This window comes from Sinocyclocheilus grahami, unplaced genomic scaffold (assembly GCF_001515645.1).
Source record: "Sinocyclocheilus grahami isolate Dianchi unplaced genomic scaffold, SAMN03320097.WGS_v1.1 scaffold367.1, whole genome shotgun sequence".
Lineage (NCBI taxonomy): Eukaryota > Metazoa > Chordata > Actinopteri > Cypriniformes > Cyprinidae > Sinocyclocheilus > Sinocyclocheilus grahami.
In genome coordinates, this window is record NW_015505546.1 from 774,768 (window position 1) to 795,021 (window position 20,254).

The 20,254-nt window shown below is 35.9% G+C and overlaps 1 protein-coding gene across 1 annotated transcript; it reads right to left on the reverse strand.

Moving 5' to 3' along the window:
- Positions 1-1,132: 1,132 nt before the first annotated feature.
- On the reverse strand, positions 1,133-18,871 carry LOC107549255 (ferritin, heavy subunit-like). The gene is made up of 3 exons (XM_016230267.1): positions 18,866-18,871; positions 3,567-3,713; positions 1,133-1,519 (listed from the first exon to the last, which is right to left on the reverse strand). Exons 1-3 carry the CDS (start codon positions 18,869-18,871, stop codon positions 1,235-1,237), a joined length of 438 nt encoding a protein of 145 aa, XP_016085753.1. The 3' UTR covers positions 1,133-1,234.
- Positions 18,872-20,254: the final 1,383 nt, after the last annotated feature.

The following is a 20,254-nucleotide window of genomic DNA, read 5'->3' on the forward strand; positions in this document are numbered from 1 at the left end:
CAAGGTAAAGTTAAAGTATTTATTTCATGATCTATTTATGATGTTGCCAAGTTTACTTTGCGTTTTTTACAATAGCTGCTAGCCGCACAACAGTCCAACAATAGGGGGCGTTAAAGAGCCAGATGAGAGTTAAAACTACTTTTCTGTTTGAGAAGCTCTAAATATGTGTGTGTGTGTGTGTGTGTGTGTGTGTGTGAGAGAGAGAGAGTTCCTCTGTCTCTCCTATTAGTACGTTTTGCCTGAATAGAGCCTGCTGGAATTGATAGCCTATTGTAAACTGTTTTTACATATATCCTAAGATTTTATGTTAAAAATGTTTTATGTTACACTCATTTGTCACATAACCTGACAATTGTGTGACACAATCATATTTTACTGTATTTCTTTTACCAGCACTTTTTATGCTGTAAAGAAAAAAAATACACATGTACGCATATACATTTTGTTTATTAAAAACAGTGCAGGATAACATTCAAAAGTCAAAACATAGAGGACAAGGTAAAATATTCTAAAATATACTAAAATATAAAATTTTCCAAAAAATACAAATGTCATTTTCATTTGAAATAATGCTCACCAAACAAAGACTTGCAAATGTTAAATATATATTTACTTTTCAAAAGTAGGTTTTTAAAAAGAAATACAAATACATTTCTCACACACAGGATAAACAGGGCAATGCAGTGTTCCATATATAATTGTGAAGCACTAAAAAAAAAAAATAATAATAATAAAATAAAATGAGAGAGAGAGAGAATGAAGTTTAAACTCTTATTCGGCTTACTGTCACTAAAGAATACATTGATTTTACTGGAATGACATTAAAATATCTACAACTGGAGAGACTTGTTACATACAAAACTGGCACTATTGTGAGTGCATTTATGCACTTTGTTTTCCCTTTTGGACCAATATGTAATCTTTCTCAGACATATGTAATATGTAATCTGTTTAAGGGCCAAAGACACACACTTAGAAAATTAGGTGTAGGATTTACTTTGAAACATTATTAGGCTAGTCAATTTCACAAATAATTACAAAGAAATGGCAAGTAACAAATTGAATTAAACACAAAATTATTAAGTTGAAATGAAATAATTCAGTTGAAATATTAAGATGAAATAGGCTATTCTTGTAAAAGGTACTCCAATAATCTTTGTTTTTTTTTTACTACTTTGAATAGTCACTTTTTACAGTGCAAACATGGTTCCTAAATGATTAACAAAGAGAAAGACTAAGCGGTCTCTTGTAGCCGGTCGATGAGGTACTCGCCAAAGCCACCCGTGCTGTCACCGGTGCAACCCACTCTGAGAGCGCTGGTCAAGAGGTCACCGATGAGTTTGACCTTTGGGACGAGGGGCTGAATGAACTGACTCTTGATTACGCTGGCGGTGTGTGGATCTCCGTACTCATGCGCCAGCTGATTCAGCTCCAGCATGACGCTCATCTCCTCCTTCCACTGGTTAAGCATCATCTCCAGAGCAGGAAGGACGGCACACACCTCTTCAGTGCATGGCCTCTGTAAATGTTACATATTTTAGGTTAAATATAAAATGAATCGGTTCTGGGTGCTGATTGGTGAATGCAGTGTTCCAGCACCCTTCTGAAATCTAATAGCCCCTACAGGCGCTTGGACTTCACAGACGCTTGTGAGGGAAGCCCGTGAGTGTGCCATTTGGGACGGGGCTGATATAGCTTGGCCTTGAGTGCTGTTGAAGTTATACATGCTTTTCTAAACTAGATTTTGTGTCTAATTGGTAAGGTATTCATCATGGTAGAATCACAGCAGGTCACATTTGGGCCAGTGACAAAATAAAAGTGTCCATGATTAAAAAACAAACAAAAAAACATTAAAACTTTTACACAAAGTACTTTGAAATGTACCATTTGTATTTATGTTGGTTTCATATGGTTTAAAGAAAAGTTTCACTTGAATCGCTATAAAAATGTCATGCGGTGTTACCATCAAGTAAATAGTAAAATTTTCCTGACATTTTTGATACATGTGAGTGTGCTTAATCATTATTTTTGACCACATTTTTGAACAATTTTTTTTTAAGGTTAAAAGTTTTTACAAATATCACAGATTATTTATTCAAAATATCATTAAGTTTTTGGGAGTCGCATCACATGACATTTCACAAACCGGGAAAAAAAATCAAATGATCTGATTTTCTATAAAGATTTAAAAAAAAAAAATTATAATGAGAAGAAGAAGAAGAAGAAAAAAAAAAGAAAAAGAAGAAATGAAAATATTTTGTTAAACAATTTTTTCCTAATAAAATATTATGCCAAACTACTTAAAAAGGGGTTTCTTTCAAGAATTTAAGTCTTTTAATTGTGTCTTTCTCATATCAATCATAATATAACAGGACAGTTGTAGCACTATGTTCCAAAAATATCAACATTTAATTCAGAAATGTAAAAACATGCTCGTAATTTGAAATAGGTTAATGCTTTTATTCTGTAAGGATGTAATCAAAAGTGACAGTAAAAACATTTATAATGTTACAGAAGATTTTTATTCAAAATAAAAGCTGTTCTTTTGAATTTTCAATTCATGTCAGAATTTTTCACAAAATTATTAGGCAGTTTTCAAAATTGATATTAATAAGAAATTTCAGCATAATCAGCATATCAGAATGATTTCTGAAGGACCATGTGACACTGAACACTGGAGTAACGATTTTGAAAATGCAGTTTTGATCACAGGAATAAATTACAATATATTCACATAAGAAACAGTTATTGTAAATTGCAATAAAATTTCACAATATTTACTGTATATGCAGCCTTAGTGAGCATAAATAACAAATCTTTTACATGTATTTTTGAATAAATAATCATTGAAATAATGTAAACAACTCTTCTATGCTGTAAAAATGCTGCAAAAGCTTTATTAAACAACTTAAAAACCATCTAAATGGATCAGTCCATGTATTGGTCAAATTTGAACTGAGCTACAATTAAGTAAGACAGCACACAGTTGTTTCCAAGTGTGTCCAACCATCACCCCGCACGGATGAGCGGATAACAAGGTGTTCAAAATCGCTGCTGATGGACCCTCACCAGTCCCATTCCGGATCAATTTTACACGAGTCATTAAATCAGCAAAGGCTGGAAAGTAAAAAAAAAATAGAAAGAAGAGAGGACGCAGTGTAAAGTGACAGCAGCGAGTGCCATGGAATCCATCTGGAACTACAATTAATGCACTGTCCTTCCGCCTTCACATTAATCTCGCCAATTTTCCAGAACTCAGGGGAAACGTATATACCCTAACAGGCATTAAAGGGGAGATCTCTACAAAACCCCCGGCTGGCTTACCCCCATTGCTCTCGTTCTCTCTGCCCTCCATCCCCCTTAAGAGCTGCTGCTGCCCCATACAGACAAGAGTCAAAAGAAAAATAGGCTTATGATCATAACACTTTGAGTAAACATGAGTTTAAACGAATGAGATACCTTCTTTGTTTCAAATCTAGGTGCTATTTCTTTTAAGAAAAAATACAGGGCACTTCGGCCAAGTCTTGTGGTGGTGCTCTGGTTAACTGGTTAGATGGGTGAGTTACCTGGATGTTCTTATTGCAGTATTTTCCTCCGCGCTGGGACAGATACTGCAGCATTGCCTCTGCCCGCTCTAGTTCCTTCACTGATTCCTGATGAAAATACGCAGACACTCTGGGTAAAGCCACATCCCTCTGCTCAAAGATTTTGGCCTGAAACACAGAACGGAAGTCAGATCTGATTTAGAACAAAACTAAGTCAAAAATGATTTTGCTAACCACAGTTTCCTGTAATGTTTCCTGTAAGAGAAGAAAATGAGTCAGGATGTTGTTTTTTAATAAGATTGTTTTTGCTTTCTATTTATTTCAAACATCATCATAATAATAATAATAATAATAATAATAATAGCAATAATAATCATATTAGCCCCTTCTATTTCAGCCTGCTCTAAAGGCATATTATTTTATTATTATTTTAATTTCAGCTTAAGTTTCACTTTTAACTGTTTTTTCTCTAGTTATTATTATTATTACCTTATACTGTTATATTGTACATCACTCTGTTCAGTCTTATTTTGATGTGTTGGCTGACATACTAAAGCACATGTAAAGTACTTTATTATAAACTGTAGCTTTATTTTAAGTGACTATTTTAAATGTGCTAAATTGAAAGCTCATCATTACAAATGTGTGATTACAAGTATATTTAAATACATACAGGTTTCAATAGAATTACATTAAAGTATATTTTAGTTTACCATAAATGCTTGTCAGTATACACTTTAAACATATTTCAAAGACAATAGAAGTAATTATGAAATTGCATATAAAGGTGTACTTAAGTTCGGTTTAAGTGGATCCAAAACACACCTCAACATTTAATATAAGTTGAAATTATAATTTATTATACATTTTAATTTTAATTACATTTTAATTGACTAATTTCATTGTAAATAATATGCAATAAAGTGTCCGAAGACACATTCAGTTTGTACTTCCATATATTTTTAAGTATATTATTTCCATAACAAGTCCATAAAAATCTTTTTCTAATGCTGGTTTAAGAAGTGCCCAAACTCTTGTAAAACCTGCCAGAAGACTAGCTATCCATGGTTTTACCTTGTGTGTTTTGGTAAAAAAGAACGATTGTATTTGTTTTAAACTATCAATATCTTCCAAAACGCAAAAACATTTTATGGTGCTTCCAAACTGTAGAGTAGGTGTAAAGTAACCACTTACTTCAAAGTGTGGAAACACCATGACATTTTTGCATTTTTTTTAAAATAAACCAATACTTTAAATAAACCAATACTATTAAAAAAAGTAAAGTCATTTATAATGCTAAATGACAAATTTTATTCAAAACAGAATATATCCGGTGAAGTTTCATCTCATGCTTTCTGCAGATGTTCACTTCATTAGGTTTGATTGGCTTGTATACACAATTACTATTATATGCTTTAAATGCTCAAGCGCTTTAAATCAGATGGACTAAGATTGGCTGTCATTTTTTTTTCATACATCAGCTCATTATGAAGAATCATTCTGAAAGTGATTCCAATGATATTGTTCTTCTGTGTTGTTCATTATATCTTTGATGTGGACTTCACTATTCCCATTTAGAACAATATTAGAATGGTGATTACAACTTAGTTATTGTTATTATTATCAGCCTTTATTCATTCATCCATTCAAATAGTTGGCCATCCAATCATTACGTTACGTTACGTTTTTTTCTTTTGCCACTTTAACTTTCTTCTTATTAGTTGCCAATGTCAGATCGGGCCGGTATACCAATGAAACATGCTACCTATCAGATTGTGCTACCAAAAATATATTTGCATTGTTTTAAGGTTAAGTTTAGGGTAAGGGTAGGTATGGACGGGTAGGTGTAGGTATGGACACATGAATAAGATGCTGGTAGCACAATCTGATAGGTAGCATTTTTCGCTATCGATTTGTGCTACCTAACTTTTTAATGGGAGACAATCTGAGCAGCTAGCACAAATCGTCAGAACACCGGCTCCAGCATAGGCAGGGGTGGGCTGAGCTGAGCCCACACTCTAAAAAATGCTGGGTTAAATAATCCCAACTGCTGGGTTGTTTTGACCCAGCAGTTGGTATGTTTTGAACCCAACTGCTGGGTCAAAACAACCCAGCAGTTGGGATTATTTAACCCAGCATTTTTTAGAGTGCAACCAAATGTCTGTCTTGCCCACCCAATCAGAACTATAGGTAAAGATTGCGTTAATCTTTTTATGCAGTGATTAAAAGCAATCTGAAGTGCACTGTATTTTGAGACGATTAAGAGCTGAAGACTGTCCCAACAATCAAAAAATAACACCAGAAATTGCATAATTTTTCTTTTATTAGCTGAAAGCAAAGGCGCGCTATACATTCACGCGGAGGCTTCAGTCTGTTGAGGAAAAACAGAGGCTGACAACGAGCGAAAACGGGCATAAATATTTGCGCGCTATCAGTGTGCGAATTACAGGAGTTTAATAGGTATCTACATGAATATGTGCCTTAGCCTACCACTGAAATTACCTGGGGTGCGTTTCCCAAAAGCATCGTTAGCTAACAATAGTGGTTAGTTCCATTGAACTCTGTTGGTAACGACGGAACTTGCGACCATGGTTGCTTTTGGGAAACGCACCCCTGAGCAGTTGAATTATTTTTCTAGAAAACCTCACTTTTTCAATAACGTGCATTTACTGCATGGACGGGGCAAGAACGTAGGAAGCGTTTAAAGTGCATGTATACAGTTCAGTTGAAAGCTTACCAATTTTGACTTGCTGTTAATGCTGTTAAATTGAATGTAAGAAACAAACTGCCTGCTTAAATGACCACAATGTTAGAAACAACAACACCGAAATAAGAGCTTGTGCGATGAAAGTTGCGTTCGTTACTATAAAGAAACAGTCGGCTCACGAAGCATTTTCTTTCAGAATTTTCATCGGATAAAAGTAAAATCTGTTGCATTTTAACTACATTTTCTGGTCTGCCTCAGCTCTAGCCGTCTAACAGGCAGCGCTCATCAATGTCAAAATGATTAAGATGACCAATCAAATCAAAGAAGGTGGGCCTTACTGTTCACAGAAACCGAGCATGAATTTCGCTTCAGTGAAGGTACGACGTAGCTAAACGTATAATAGCTATTTTACAATTGTTTTACAATGACATCAACGACCAACAATACCCAGTGAATTGAATTTAGGCCTGTCATTTGTGATTCATGTAATTCATAGCCACGGTCTAAGTTAATTGAATGTGACGACAATAGCATTTTTCAACATATTAGGAATAGCCTACAAATAAAATTGAATGGTGCATATTTTAAAATAAACATTTTATTTGCAGTTCAGATTGATTACTTTGCAAAAAAATCTTATTCTTGTTCTTTTACTGTTCTTTTTTCTTCTTTTAATTTATTCCCCTAAATCAATTTAAATCCTATATTTATTTAGTTCCTTTAAATAAATACCAGTCTGGTCTTTATTTTCCTCAAAACAATTGGTCCCCTATGTTCTAGAGTAGACATATGGCCTTGTTTGGTATAAAATAAAAAAAAACTTGGTTAAAATAATCACCATTGTAGAAACAATGATCCAGAGAAAGAGAACAAAGAGCGCAGTTTTTTTTCTTCAAAACTGTCTAAAAGCAAGCAAACAGCAGTCTTCTCTGATAACAACAGATTGATGCATTTAGAGAAATTGTCTCTCTTTGGCCATTTGTAAAAAAACTACATTTGACTTGTATGTAAAGTGATTTGCATGAAAGACATACTGTATTTGTACTGACAGGCCACTCTTTAATACTTGCGCAACCACTGGCACATAGAAGTCGCCAAAAAGAGTCATGCATGTATATGTGATAACATGCTCCTTTTCCACTCAAACCAAGTGATTTGGTTGTCTTTTGTGGTCTTTGCTGTGTCCCCCCTGCCCTCGTCCCTGGTGGACCCGTCTCTTGTTTCATCAGTGGCCCGTGTCATTGCACCCTCCTCAGTGCGGATGACTGACACGAGGGACTGGGAGATCCCCGGGGGCCTGTTGAGTCTGGATGGAAGAAAGGGGAACACTCAGCATACGTCCAGCATTGGGTCAACAGGACCTGAACTCTTGACTTGACCTCTGCACCTCACAGACACATATACAATGACCTGAGCTGAACTTAAGTGTAACAAATTACACACACACACACTGTGGGGGAACAGACCCGGATCAGGCTTGATCGGAATAAGGGTTGCGAGCGTGACCCACATTTTAGGTCACAGCCTGTGGCTCTTGTACATTGTGGTGGGTATGTGTTGTGTGCCCTAAGATAACGATGCAACAGAGCTGTCATACATTTGGGCAGCTTGCTGTAGACCTCCTTCAAGGATACCACCTGCCTTTTGTCCATGTTTTGTCTTTGTCTTTGAGTTCATTAGTGCAGCTGTCCAAAAACATTCAAGACTTTCAGTCTTGTTCCTGGTTTTGTTTCTCATCTCACCTGAAATATTCTCCAAATATTCAAATATTGTTTGTTTTGACTGCTTTTAATACACTATACTGTATAAATCCAGTGACAACAATGTCTGACTTGATATATATATATATATATATATATACACACACACCTCTCTTATGAAAGTCTCTTATGACTTCTTTCTCTTTTCTGCTTAAAAAAAAACAAAAAACAGTAATATTGTGAAGTATTATTAAAACTGAAATATTTTAATAAAAACAGTAATATTGTGAAATATTATTACCATTTTTGTTTTCTATTTTAGAATGTAATTTATTCCTTTTGGGAATGTTTACACTTTTTCAGGACTGTTTTATGAATACATAGTTCAAAATAACAATTAATTTGAAATAAAATAGAAATAAAATAGAATTAGAATGTTAGAATAGAATTAGCATAGAAATATAATCTTGTATAAGATTATAAATGTCTTTACTATCACTTTGATCAATTTAATGCATTCTTACTAAATAAAATTAGTAATTTTATTATATTAAATATAATATTATTATATTATATAATATTAAATGATAAAAAAGTCATATATTACTTATCTTTTTATTATCCTTAGTGGTGATTATTAAATTATTACATTCCCATTACATTACGTTTCATTATTTATTTATTTAAAGAAGTACCTTTAATAAATACTACCTTTATTTGTAAATACTTTTCTTTACAAATGCATGCCAGAAATTGAATTGGGGGTTTACGTTCTTTGTGCTATATGCATATATTCAAGTGTTTTTCATTTATTTCTTTTGCTTTTTAGGTGAAATGTGACCAATTCTTTATTTGATTTTTTTTAACGTTTATCCTAAAATTAAGTTTTGCTTATGTTTGCTCTATACTGTGTATTCTCAGTGCTTATTATAGAAATTTCACATATTTACATGCGTAGGCATACAAAAGCTGCTCTGATGCATGTTGGTGATGGGACGAGCGCTTCCCACACCTGCTTTGAGCTGTAAAGATGGTGAACTGCCCTGACGAGACATTTTTACAACAACCCTCACTCTGTGTTTGGACAGGCCCAGTGCTAGATTACATTACCAATGGATTACACAATGGACAATGAGTGGACAGAGGCTTCTGCTGGACATGTGGGCTCGACCGTGTTGCAGAATTACAGGGATTATAGCCCCAAAAACAGATTTATGAATATGACATCCAGGAGTCAGTCATAGTCACTGTTTGTCTTGCCTAACTTCAGCTCTGTTGGCTTAAAGGGACGAGGCCTCTAGCTGCAGTGTCTGGTCTTGTTAAAGACCAGCAGTATTGTCTTTACTTATTGATAGTCTAGGGAGACTCATACTAGCTAGACGTCTCCCCCTTCATGCTACCCAAATGCAGCAGAGGCTTAGCTGTTTAACCCAAAGGGATATCATTTTCTGGCCGAGCAGAAGATTCACGCACCCTTTAATGAACGTTTGTGGAGCTAAATTATTTTAAAGCTTCTTATGTAGGACTTGTGATGTCAGTTATCTTCCAGTTGTGATCTTTCAGTATTTATTTGTAACCATGGAAATATGTGTTGTATTTTTATTCATGTGTGTGTGTGGTGATTTGGTGCTCATGAAGCAGTTTTATTATCAATGTTGAAAACAATGTTTTCTTCTTAATATTTTTTGTTGTTTTGTGAAAACAGTAATACACTATCATTCAAAAAAAGCATACTTTCATTCAGTGAGGATGCATTAAATCTATCAAAAGTAACAGTAAAGATATTTATAATGTTACAAAAGTTACAAAAGTAAATGGTTTATGAATTTTCTATTCATCAAAGAAGCCTGAAAAAAAGTCAGACTTTCCTAAATATCAGACAGTAAAAACGGTTTTCATCATTGATGATAATAATAAGAACCTTTATTAATAATTGAGCAGCTAATCAGCATATTAGAATGATTTGAACACTGAAGACTGGAGTAATGATGCTGAAAATTCAGCTTTGTATCACAGGAATAAATCACATTTTAACATATATTTACATAGAAAACAGTTCTTTTATATTGTAATATTATTTCACATTTTTTACTGTAGTTTTCATCAAATAAACGCAGCCTTGGTGAGCATAAGAGTCTTCTTTTAAAAACATTAACACTTTTAAAAATCTGAATTATTCCAAACTTACTGTATATCTTTTATGCATAAACATACTAGTGTATATTATTATGTACCAAGCCATACCCTTATACTGCAGCTTGAAAAGTACAACTAGTTTTGTTCTACCATCCCAAATCCTCCCACAATAATTATGGGATGTCCTTTCCGAAGTATTCCTCTTTAGATGTCTGGAAGGGCTTCCCAGTTGGGTCATTACACCAGCTATATGTAAATCTGACCCCATTTATCAATTACAGTCTAAATTGTTAAAGGACATTGTATCATATTTCTAATACATTCTTAAAAAAATCACCCAAGTGTTTTATTTCAGAATAATGTGGGTGTCTTCTCCTTTATAGTTTACCATCTAATTTGGGGAGCTATTTTTGTGGTTGTTGATCCTGTACATCAGGGAGACGAAGTATTCCTCTTTAGATGTCTGGAAGGGCTTCCCAGTTGGGTCATTACACCAGCTATATGTAAATCTGACCCCATTTATCAATTACAGTCTAAATTGTTAAAGGACATTGTGTCATATTTCTAATACATTCTTAAAAAAATCACCCAAGTTCAGAATAATGTGGGTGTCTTCTCCTTTATAGTTTACCATCTCATTTGGGGAGCTATTTTTGTGGTTGTTGATCCTGTACATCAGGGAGTGTGTGTGTAAATTCATACCACATCAGCATCGGAATGTGGCCTTTTGCTTTTAATGCCCATCTCTCATCGCACGACTCAAAATATAAGAAGTAACTCGCACTCATCTGAGACTTAGGAATTTATCACAGTGCCTTGGCACTTGTTTTTAACAGAGAAGACGCATCAACACTTTGAAAGCGACGTATATTTATAGGTTTATTTTGTTACGGGCCGCATCCATAATGTGGAAGTGTGGAAATGCAGATTTGTTGTTACATTATTGGCTTTATTGAAACATTTTCTGGTTCCACTTTATATTAGGTTTCTTTAAATGCTATATATTTAATAATAAAATAATGAATTGTTAGGTACAATGCGCCTATTGTGTTCATGTTGAATTGCAAAACACTTCTGCTGCTATTGAAATAGGATACGGGTAAGGTTAGGTTTAGAGATAGGGTCAGCATTGTAAGTATAGATGTAACTACAGAAATGAATTACAGATGTAATTACACTACAGGATAGCATTTTTTAAATATAAGTGCAAGGTAAAAACATGTATGTACAAAATATGTATGTTTTACCAGATATTAATTTAAATGTAAGTACATAATAGTTAAGGACACTTAATATAAAGTGGGTCCCATTTTCTTAATATCTTCATATAGTGAGAACAAAAAAAACATTATCATAGATTTACATTAAAGGAGGGACCCAAGCTATATCCAGTAACCAAAATATCAATAAAACTGAAGCAATTTATTACATGTAATCTGGATTATGTAATCGGATTCCAAAAATCAAGCACTTGCATTTTGATTGTTACATTTTAATATACTTGTAATCTGACTACAGTTACTTTTTATGGATTATATGATAACATATTATTTGCACAATAGCAATGAATTATTCATAATTTATTGATTCTCTATAATTCTTTATTTTCATCTTTTAAATTTTCCTTTTAAAATTGCCTACTGCTTATGTACATTCAGAAAGTGTTCCAATTTTGTGGACTATTTATTTATTTATTGAATTATTTATTTATTGAATTCAGTTTTTATCTGTAACTTAAATTTGGTCAATATTTTGTCAATTATATTAATGAATAATATTAATAATTAATTATTAATATTATAAATAATAGTAGCTATTAATTATTTGAACACAAAATATTTTTAAATGTATTTATTAAAAACAGTTTAATTATCAGGATACACATTTTTGGTCTTTGTTGTCGTGAACCAAATGTAAATAAATAAATAAATAAATACAACAATAAAATAAAATCTTTTGTTAGCAAACCTTGTTAACAGAAATTTTGTCGACAAAATTAGCACTGCTAGCAACCGGCTAGCATTCCCTGGAAACCACCCATAACATCTCAACATCTTGCCTGCTAGCTTTGCATAGTAGCGCACAACTAATACACTCTCGGAAAAAAAGGTACAAGAACTGTCACTGGAGCTGGTCGCCGTGATTTTGCCAAGTAAGACATGTTCCTGGATCAACATTATTGTCTAAAAATATAGACTTAACCCAATCCCTACCCCTAAACCTAACCTTACCCATAATTTATTCCTAAAATCAGTGGGAAATGATAGCTGATTAACAAGGGTGTACAAGCACCTAACCCTGATTTTAAGCCTAAAATAGACATTTCCTGAAAAGATATATCTAAATTCTGATTGGTTGATTGGAATGTTGTTCCAGGATCAACAAGGATGTTGATCCAGGAACATGTTGTACTTGGTGAAATCACCCTCACCCACTGGAGCAGTACCCTTTCATATGTATCATTTAGGTACTAATTTATACCTTTAAGCTGCTTATATGCACCCTATCGTGATAAATAAAGTACAAAGGTGTATCATTTGAAAAGGTACCGGCGTACCGCCTTGTTACTGTTTTTGATAAGCTTATGTACACCCTGATACATACTGTGTCCATTTCATACTCAAAACGAGCAGACGAATTGTCAGTGCGAGCTATACGAGGGGTCACTCTTCAGGTTCGACAGCTCTTGACAGAGTAGTGGAGGCAGCCTGTAGCTTACAAGCACAGCTGGTGGATACATCAATGGGCCTTAGCTTTTATCGGGGCCAGCAGCTGTCTATAAACAATACTCAGTAACGTCACCCGCACAACTCGGCCCAAGCTGGCAGCTCACTAATTGCCATCTAAACAGGGTGGAAAGAAGGGCAAAGAAAAATACAATGGTGGATCATAACACTCGAAAGCTAATCCTTCGGTCGGCATGCTCTTTCATAGCTGGCATTTGACACCGTCCCTAAAGTCATCCCCGTTGGAAAGACTCTGTTATGAGATCCTTTACGGTTGTGTAAGGGGGTTTCGGAGTGTGCATAACCAACTCGTGGCTGTCGTTTGTAGCGCTGGTTAAGGTGTAGTTAAAAGCACTGTGAGTCAGATGCATGCCGTATTGTTGACGACCAGCGTGCGTTATGGGGATATGATATGGGTGCGAGTGAGGGGGTGTCCAGGCATAGTTGTCCTAGACACAATGATTAGGCCGAAATCTCTGCGGAATGCTGGGGCCTCATTAAAGAGACTAATATAGAGTAGTGCATTTTGGTGCATGTAATGAAATCCTCCATGTTATGTTCCATGAATTAAGAAATGTTAAATGCTGACGGTAGATCTGCAGGAGAGCTCAGGTCATCAGATACCTGGTTGTTTTCAGCATTATCAGTTACAACTAAGCTAACACTTTATATAAAACTCCCTGTCACATGATACACTGTCATTAAATTGGGCAAGAAGTGTACCTTTTGCTTGTTATCGGGCACACCTTTCACACAGAAAAAAAGGGGTTTAAAATTGTACCTTTTGGGGTACAACAGATTGTCCCTGGAGCAGTACCCTTAAAAGAACATATTTGTACCTTTTTTTACCCCTAATATGTACATATTAGTACCTTCGAGTAGTAATACGTACCCTTAAGGTACTAATATGTACCTATTAGGGGTAAAAAAAAAGGTACAAATACTGTATGTCCTTTTAAGAGTACGGCTCCAGGGACAAGCTGTTGTACCCCAAAAGGTACAATTCTGGCCCATAATTTTTCTGTGTGTTGTGTCTTATTCACCTCTTATCTATCCTTAATGTAACAGCATGCACCCTTTAGTGGTAGATAAGGTACAAAGATGTACCTCTGATGGTACTTGCCCAGTGACAAGCTGTTGTACCTCTAAATGTACAATTTTAGGACTTTTTCTGGCAGTTTAGGGCAGTGGTTCTGTTAAAATTTCTGGGCCCCCCTGAACAGCATATTGACCCGGGCCCCCTCGGTAGGTGTCTGCGTCAGTCCCCCTCTCTGATCAGGGCCCTTGGAATCGTCCTAACCTTCCCCCTGTTACGATGCACCTGGTTTAGGGTGTTGTTGGTGTTTACTTTTTGGACCAAGTTGAAAGATCCCACCTCTTTGAAGATACAAGTCTCTATAGGGGCTTTCGCACCGGAAGAAGCTTTTAATAATTCCCATAATTTCATAAATACATGCTTTTTGGCGTGTTCGAATCGCAGGAACTAGGAACGGTTTTAGTTCTAGGAACTCCGTTTGGGGGAACTAAATTAGCTTCTACTTCAGAGTAGGGTCTAAAACAGTTCTATAGGAACCACCAGTGACGTAAGTGAATACTGATTATCCAAACGCATACAAAACACCAGCTAATGGCATTTTTAAAGAACCATGTAAAAATATTTACTCCACGAACACCTGTTGCCTGCAGTATTGTGTTCTTTTCTCAGCCTTGATGATGTAACACTGCAAGTTTTCATAGGAGATTTAGTAGCACACACAGTAGCACACACAGTACAGAACAAGTTGTGGTCCAGATTTTAATGTCTAGTGTTACGAATTTGCTCAAATCCCTAACCCTAGGCAATTCTAATAAGAATGCTTGCCTTAGCAAGTCTCACTACTAAAAATAACATTCAAATGACACCGTTTTCGAATAGTCAAAGTAAACTCAAAAGTACATCTTGAGGTTAATGCTTCACCATACCAACAAATGGAAGAGTTAAATTCAATAACCAAGAATCACTGGTGTTAGACAACCAAGTTTGCATGTTAGAATTGCTACAGCACTGTTCACTTGGCTGTAAAGTTGGTTGAAGGCTCCAGCTCTCTGACGTTGAGTAGAATGTGAGCCGAATGCAAGAGTTGGCCCAGGCCGGGGGGAATGTTTGGGAAGGTAGAGCTCTGGCACTGCTGCCCTGATCACAGGCTCGTGTTTCAGTAGAGATTCTGTGAATAGTGATGATGACGCTTGTACCATATGAAAGTCATCTTGGCCTCATAGCTATTCCATCGACGTGTATTGTGGGGCTTTAAGCTGGCCACTTCCTACTCAAGAGTTTCACTACACCTTGCCTATTAGTGACTATGTAGGCACTAGCTTAAAATGTGTTACGCCTTTTCAAAATTGAGACCCCTCTAAATTGTAAGGAAATTACTTAGCGGTTGTGCCTTTAGTTACTCATTGACTTTGTAACCAACATCCAGTCATACAGTTGAACAAGAGTACAACATACTTCAACAAACTGTCAGTGCCCAAAACTTGTTTCTTATGTTCATTAGCCTCTAAAGTAGTTGGGCAACAGGGATGACACATGATAATGAATGGATTAAAGGTGTACGAAGTGTCATGGTGTGGATGTTTGTTTTTCAGATGGCCGAGGACTTGAACTAGGTGGGTGAAGGGGAATTCAGTAGGACTTTAAATGGAAACTCAACTCTATGAGATACAGGGATGAAACTGAATACTTGTGGATGTGAATAGCTAGAAATGTGGATTGAGAATGGGGTCCATAGCTGCCCTACTTAACTCTGTGTGTGTGTGCTCCTGTGTGTCAGAATCCATGGTGTTCTGTACCCAATTTTTGGCAACCCTGTAAACATGTGCTTTGAAGAGGAGCCCTATAAAAACAACACTAGTGGTCATCAAGGTACATCGTCAGTTTGGCCCACCCAAAGACAAGTTCTGCTGGGAACTTTCATGGGTTATTTTTGTTGCTGTGTTCCTGTTCATCGAGTTTAGATAAATGAGTCCAAGTTGTTGACACAAACATCATGTGCATCAGATGATTGTCAATGTACATCAATTACATCAGTGGTCTAGTCTCGGGTTCACTTATCTGGCCAGATAGAATAACTTTATGATGTCCTCTGTAATGAGCTATGTCAGTCATGCCAATCTTGACCACTGGAGTGGACAAGGCTAGAGGGACTTTGTTCCATATACACCCTCATGATCACTCCAAATAATCCAGAATATTTTAATGAGTTATGTTACATTATAGGTTAGGCATGGGGTCATTCCAAAGGGTGGTACGTGTGAAAGAGAGAGGGGGCTTTCTGTGGGGTCTTTCACCTCTCAATGGTTCCAAAGTGCTTCAAAACTCTTAGACATAAGAACAGAGATGAGGCACATCTTCTTTTAAATTTTACCTGCAATATCAGTACATTACGGAGATACAGATCACAAAGCAGGATGCATATTCTTGTTTTCACGTTCACCTTCATATATCCTTCCTAACATTATGAAAATGTGGTTTAAGTTTGAGTTAGTAACAGCATTTGCATGAACAAGAATACAAAAGAAAAGCAGGAAAATAACTGTTCAAGCTTTCCATCTTTCGATTCTCTCGTAAGATGTTTCTAGCAGTAATGGCCCTCTGCTGGGGCCACTGTCTATCCTTCAACAGTCTGACTAAGATCACAGAACTTCAATATTTTCATAGTGTCCTCTCTTTGATCTCCCTGTGTAAGCTTGAATCCCATGGTGAGAGTCTTGGGGAACACACACAGAGACTCTGCCCTGTGACAACAGAACATTAAAACGTAAGCTCAGGGTTTGGGACCTGGATGGTGACGGGGTGACAGGTGGGAAAACCAGCCTGAAGACACACCGACTCTTGCCAAATTTAGCTACTGGAGGCCAGGAATAAGGAGGTGATGGCACAGAGTGATGTCTCTGTTGCAGTTTGCTGCTGTCACCTCCACGGCTTTGTTGCTTTTGTCTTGGTGGTCCATTTTGCAACATTTTTTGTCACGTGCAAATGGTGGAAGGGTTTGAGATGCATGGTGGCCCAAATGTAGGCTTTAGGTGATGTGAGGAATGTGTACTGCTACCAGTGGCAATTTCACTCAGCAAGATTCACACCTTTGAGTGTCTTAATTGTTTGTCGATGGGATGGAATGCAACGAATTGTGTCAAATGAGTCATTTACTGTATTTTGAAATGACAACTTTTGCTTGGTATTTTTTAAAAACAGAATGCTTGTCCAGTCAACTAAACAAAAACTGAAAATGTACAGTATCTTCCTCAAAGATGGTTGGCACCTTTAGCCTTAAAAGGCTAATTTAAGTATTAACAGTCTGATGCTAAATGGATGCCACATGCATATTGGGAAGAGATTGTGTGAAACAGAAGGTGCTTCTTGCTAATTACTCTAATTTACAGTAATTAGTGAGGTGGGCATATCTCTCCTCCCCCTGGCTTGTTTACTGACGGTCACTAATCGCATGGAAGGAAGAGAATATCTTAAACCTGTCACCTACTGTTTGAAAGACCTGAGATCAAGGTCTTTGATAACATTTGGTACAACCTCTTAACACTGGGTGTGTCCTTAAAGAGACAGTCACCACTGTGTTTGAACTTTACATAAATAATTTTGGGGGCTTTTGTTCTGAAAGGAAATCAGACTTAAATAGTTAACATTGTTAGTTAAATCTAAATAAGTAATACATTAATTTATTATTATTATTTTTAAAATAAGCATTTATTATTTTGGGATGTGTTAATAATTCACGCAAAATGTCACATTCTAAAACATTTTTTTTATTGTTGACATGACGATATAACTCTCAGACTTTCAGATACTCAAACTTTTTTTTTTTCAAATAATGAAATAAATTCAGCTATTGTAAAATTTTCCGTTCTTTTGTTTAGTTGCATCCGATTTTTTCCTTTAGTTTAATTGCACCAATACGTCTTCTTGACATTTTATTACAAATATGACAATAAAAATTTACAATTTATCAGATTTTGTGTCAGTAAATAATATTATATACACATATAATATTTGTTTAAATATTTTAAAATAAAATACATTTGACAAATTTCTCAATGATAATTGATAATGGTAATTATCATTGATAATTGTCATTATCAATGATAAATGCATTGCATCTGGTTGATACATTTTTAATAGGCAATGCATAAAGATTGCAAACCTAATTTTCTCTCCATTCACAATCACCTAAATCATAAACTCTTTACGTCTTAATTCCCTGAGTTCCTGCTATTACTCTCTCAGCATTCATGTGACTTAGTTACTGCTCAAATAATTTAATGCTAATCTGAAGCGTGGCTGTGACAAAAGCTCTGGAATGTGCTTGGTGTGGACAGTTATGAGTCCACCTTGGTGTTTATAGCCAGAGAGATGCAGTTTCCCTCCTAATGCGAGGTGTCGGGACCCCTGTAATACTGCTATCTTAGGTTACACGAGCATGAGGGTGAACTTCACAATAGCCAGTGGGTGCCTTCAGGTTTTGGGGCCTAAAGCCTAAAAATTATTACAGTTATATTTTGACTGAAGTCTAATTCAAAGTCAGTATGAAATTGTTCTAGAAACAGTGTGTGTTCATGCAACCATTTTATTTGGTAAATTGCAACTCAAAAGTAACAATAAAATAACATTTATGGGCTTTAACATATCTGTGGCAGTTTATGTCACAGGATTTGAGTATTATTAAAACAAACAAATTTAAACTATACCATTATAACTGCCTAAATGGATTATTATTAGTCAAGCACAATACATGACACTGTTGTGGAAATGACATTTGTTGATTCAGAAAATGACATAATCCCTCTGTGATGTATGAATGTTGACTGCTGGACAATATTGGAAGACAAAGTTTTAAGTCTGGTCTAAATTTTAAGCCTTATACAGGAACAAAAGTGCAGATAGTGGAAGAAACACTCTTAAATGAGACCTGAATTCAAGATCAACGCCATCTTTGAATTGCAGTTTATCGTAAAGGGCCAGTTCAACCAAAAATTAAAATTCTGTCATCGTTTACTCACCTTCATATTGGTACAGATCTGTAAAATTGGTTAATCTTCAAAACCCAAATTAAGATACATTTCTGTCCAGAAAGTCCAGTTGACCAAAATTAAGGGGGCATTTACTTGACACCATTTTCAACAAAAAATAGAAAACTTTGTATGTGTTTTGGCTGTTCATTTAGGGTTTTGCATTTTGGGGTCTTGAAAATGCAAACTTCCAAGCTTTATAATGGCAGTGAATGGGCGTTGAGATTTTGAAGTCCAATGAAGTGCATCCATCCATCATAAAAAGTACTCCACCCAGCTCCGGAGAGTAAATAAATGCCTCCTGAGGCGAATCGATGCATTTTTGTAAGAAAAATATCCATATTTAAAACTTTATAAACCGAAATCTCTTCCTTTCGTTAACTGCCGTATGCGCGTTCATGAGAGACTGGTGTTCCAGCAGAAAAGCAGTTCTCGAGTTTCATTAAAAATCTCATAATTTGCGTTTCAAAAATAAACCAAAGCTTTATGGGTTTGGATTGACGTGAATGTGAGTAAACAATGACCGAATTTTCATTTTTGAATGAACTGTCCCTTTAAATGTGTAGGTCATATATTACACTACAGCTTGAATTCAGTCCCTTTGGTATGCTGAGGTCTAATAACCCCCATGTCCAAAATGCTAGTTCCCCTCTGGCAAACTCTCAGCTACGCCATCCCCTCATAATTCTCTTTTTGTCAGTACTGCCATTACTGAAAATTTGGCGTGCGTGTGCAACATTATGGACCTTGTCCTATCAGCACTTGCGCCCTCTGCCAAGTCAATCTCCCCAACTGGCCTCGGTCAAACAGAGCAAAAGTGTCTGAAACCAAGTTGCACATTAAAGCACAGAGCTGAACTCTAGAGGCACTACTAAGGTTCCAAGAAGTGAAACAGGAGCTTTTCGCTTTTTCAAAACAACAGTGTACAGACAAAACGGGAATGGAAATGATGTGATTAATGTCCTGAGTAGAACATGCAATGGGTGGACATCGTTTTAGGGGATTTTGAATGCTTTGGCAAAACTACTGTGCATTTCTGACAGCGCCATTTGGATTCTGTAACGCTTCCATTGTTTCTCATTGAATGCCATGCTGCGTGTCTCATCTAAGGGGCTTCCCGACCCGATCCAGACTTCCAAAGCCCCCCTCCTTCCCAGAGAAGTTTTATTATCGTTTCTGAAGAAGTTTGAGAATGTAAACACAATGGGCTACATTCGGTTAGATGAAATTGAATAAGAATGAGACAGTTGGGCTGTTACCAAGCAAATTAAATCAGTATCAAAAAAATTCATCTTTGCAATCCAGACATAAGCTGCACCTGAAGTGGCATTTAGATGTGTTTACACACTGTTTAATGCAGAACATGAATGCATTTAACCT